This window comes from Tarenaya hassleriana, unplaced genomic scaffold (genome assembly GCF_000463585.1).
Source record: "Tarenaya hassleriana unplaced genomic scaffold, ASM46358v1 Cleome20, whole genome shotgun sequence".
In the NCBI taxonomy this organism is placed as follows: domain Eukaryota; kingdom Viridiplantae; phylum Streptophyta; class Magnoliopsida; order Brassicales; family Cleomaceae; genus Tarenaya; species Tarenaya hassleriana.
In genome coordinates, this window is record NW_010965373.1 from 1,383,020 (window position 1) to 1,385,560 (window position 2,541).

Sequence of the window (2,541 nt, forward strand, 5' to 3'; positions counted from 1 at the left end):
AAATATCCCCAAAGATAAAATCACAGAGAAAATTAAGAAAGGCAAAATTTCAACCTCATCTCTTTGTCTTCTACAAATTTCTCCTATCAATTATCAGACTCTTTTTTTTTTCTTTTCAAAACGGTTGATTCAAACTCTCCTAATCATCAGACTCCTCATACACACACACACACACACACACACACACATATATATATATATATATAAATGTTGGGGGATTCAGGCGAAGCGCTAGAGAGCTCCGCCGCATCAGCCTCCGCCGGAGAGGAGGGGAAGGATGTAAAGCTGGAGGATTCCGGCGAGATAGTCACCGGAGGCGGTGGAGGAAAAAGGTGGCCTCGACCGGAGACTTTGTCCCTCTTGAGGATACGGTCAGAGATGGACTCATCATTTCGTCACTCTTCTCTTAAAGCGCCCTTATGGGAGCAAATCTCCAGGTACTCGAAGCTCTATATATACACACACAATCGCATACCCGCATATATATATATATATATATATAGAGGTGTATACGCGTATTTATGTATGTATCCTGTTTCGTATTCTCGATGCGGTTCTTTTTTCTTGGAGGTTAAACAGATTTCGTCTTTTTTTCAAGAATCAATTATTGCCTAGTTAATTATAAATTACCATATATATATATATATATGTATGCACGTTCTTGACATATATACATATATATTTATGAGTGTGTTTATATATACATATATATGTATATATATATATATATATATCCTTCTTTAATATGTTATATGACGAATAATTTGTTTTTCTCAAACAGTTGTAACTATTCCTTGTGATGTTTGTCTCTCTGGCAATTGATGCTTCTTGTACACATGTGATAAAGAATGCATCTGTCTAACAACTTGTCCGTTCACATAAATATCTAAAAACTCATACATACATAAATACATGTACATACAAACATAAATATGCACACATACACATAGTTACATGCATGTGTTTGCCTTGAGGGTTCTTGATGAAATGATCAGGAAAATGGCGGAATTTGGTTACAGAAGAAGTGCAAAGAAATGCAAGGAGAAATTTGAGAACGTGTACAAGTACCACAAGCGTACCAAAGAAAACCGGTCTGGTAAACCGGAAGGCAAAACATACCGGTTTTTCGACGAATTGGAAGCTTTCGAGACTCTCCGTTCATATCCTCCCGAACCCGAATCTCGACCCGAAAAATTATCTGCGCCCAAGATTGCTTCCTTAGTACCATGGATCAGTAGGAGCAACCCGTCAAGTGGTACAAATGCTTCCCCGTTGAGAAATGACCCGTCAAACACTACAAACCCTACCTTCTTCGTCAAGAAACAGTCTATTACACCTTTTGTTATGAATCACAGTACTGAAACAGTTCTTGGTGCCGGTTATAAAGCGGATTCTAATAACTTCACGACAATTGTTTCGTCGTTGAACATCTTCTCGAGCTCGATGTCTTCGTCCACTGCATCTGAAGAGGAAGAGGAGGAAAAGGGGAAGGGGTCCAGGAAGAGGAGGAAATATTGGAAGGGATCGTTCAAGAAGTTGGCAAAGGATTTGATGGAAAAGCAAGACGAGATGCAGAAGAGGTTCTTCGAAACGTTGGATAAGCGCGAGGAAGAGAGGCTTGCCAAAGAGGAAGAGTGGAGGGTCCAAGAAACGGCAAGAATCAATAGAGAATACGAGATATTGCTCCACGAGAGATCTTCTTCTGCAGTTAAAGACGCCGCCTTTATTTCCTTCTTACAGAAGGTATCCGAACAACAGCATCAGCAACAAAAACTACCATTTGCTTGTCTAAATGACCAAAAGCACGAGAAAGGGACGGTGGAAGATACAAGCAAGATGAGCAATGGAGATTCAAACTATAAGTTGTCTCAGAGTTCTTCTAGATGGCCAAAAGCCGAGATTGAAGCCTTGATAAGGCTAAGAGCAGATATCGGCTTTAACTATCAAGACAATGGAACAAAGGGTCGTTCGCTATGGGGGGAAATCTCGGCCGGGATGCGAAAAATCGGATACAATCGCAGTGCCAAAAGATGCAAAGAGAAATGGGAAAACATCAACAAGTACTTCAAGAAAGTCAGAGAGAGCAGCAAGAAACGCCCTTTGAGTTCCAAAACTTGCCCTTATTTTCACCAACTCGACGCCATATACAAAGAGAAGAACAAAACTGTGGGATTGCCTCTAATGGCGGCTACACAACAACAGATGCTTCCTCTCCAAGTAACCTGCGATGAGTCCGAGAAGCAAAAAACCCTAACGGTGGCTACACAGCAACAGTCTCAAGTAACCTTTGATGAGTCCGAGAAGCAAGAGATGGGAAACGAAGGGGACCGAATTCGAATGGAAGAAACAGACAGTGAAGAAGAAGAAGACGAAGACAATGAGACAGGTGGGTTCGAGATGGTGTTGAACAGAACATGCTCTCCCATGGACATTAACAATAATGTTTTCGCATAATGAATTTATATAACAATTTTTAGGTTTTCTAAAAATAATACTATTCGAGAATTTTGGACAGTTCAAATATAAAAAAAAAATACTGCA

General features: G+C 40.2%; 1 protein-coding gene across 2 annotated transcripts; it reads left to right on the forward strand.

Moving 5' to 3' along the window:
• Positions 1-2,541, forward strand: LOC104813709 (trihelix transcription factor GT-2). 2 transcript variants are annotated; one of them, XM_010541429.2, is made up of 2 exons: positions 1-437; positions 996-2,541. In XM_010541429.2, the coding sequence occupies exons 1-2, from the start codon at positions 208-210 to the stop codon at positions 2,452-2,454; spliced, it is 1,689 nt and encodes a 562-aa protein (XP_010539731.1). In that variant the 5' UTR covers positions 1-207; the 3' UTR covers positions 2,455-2,541. The 2 variants fall into 2 exon arrangements, with proteins under 2 accessions (XP_010539731.1, XP_010539732.1); XM_010541430.2 differs by having other exon boundaries at positions 1,020-2,541.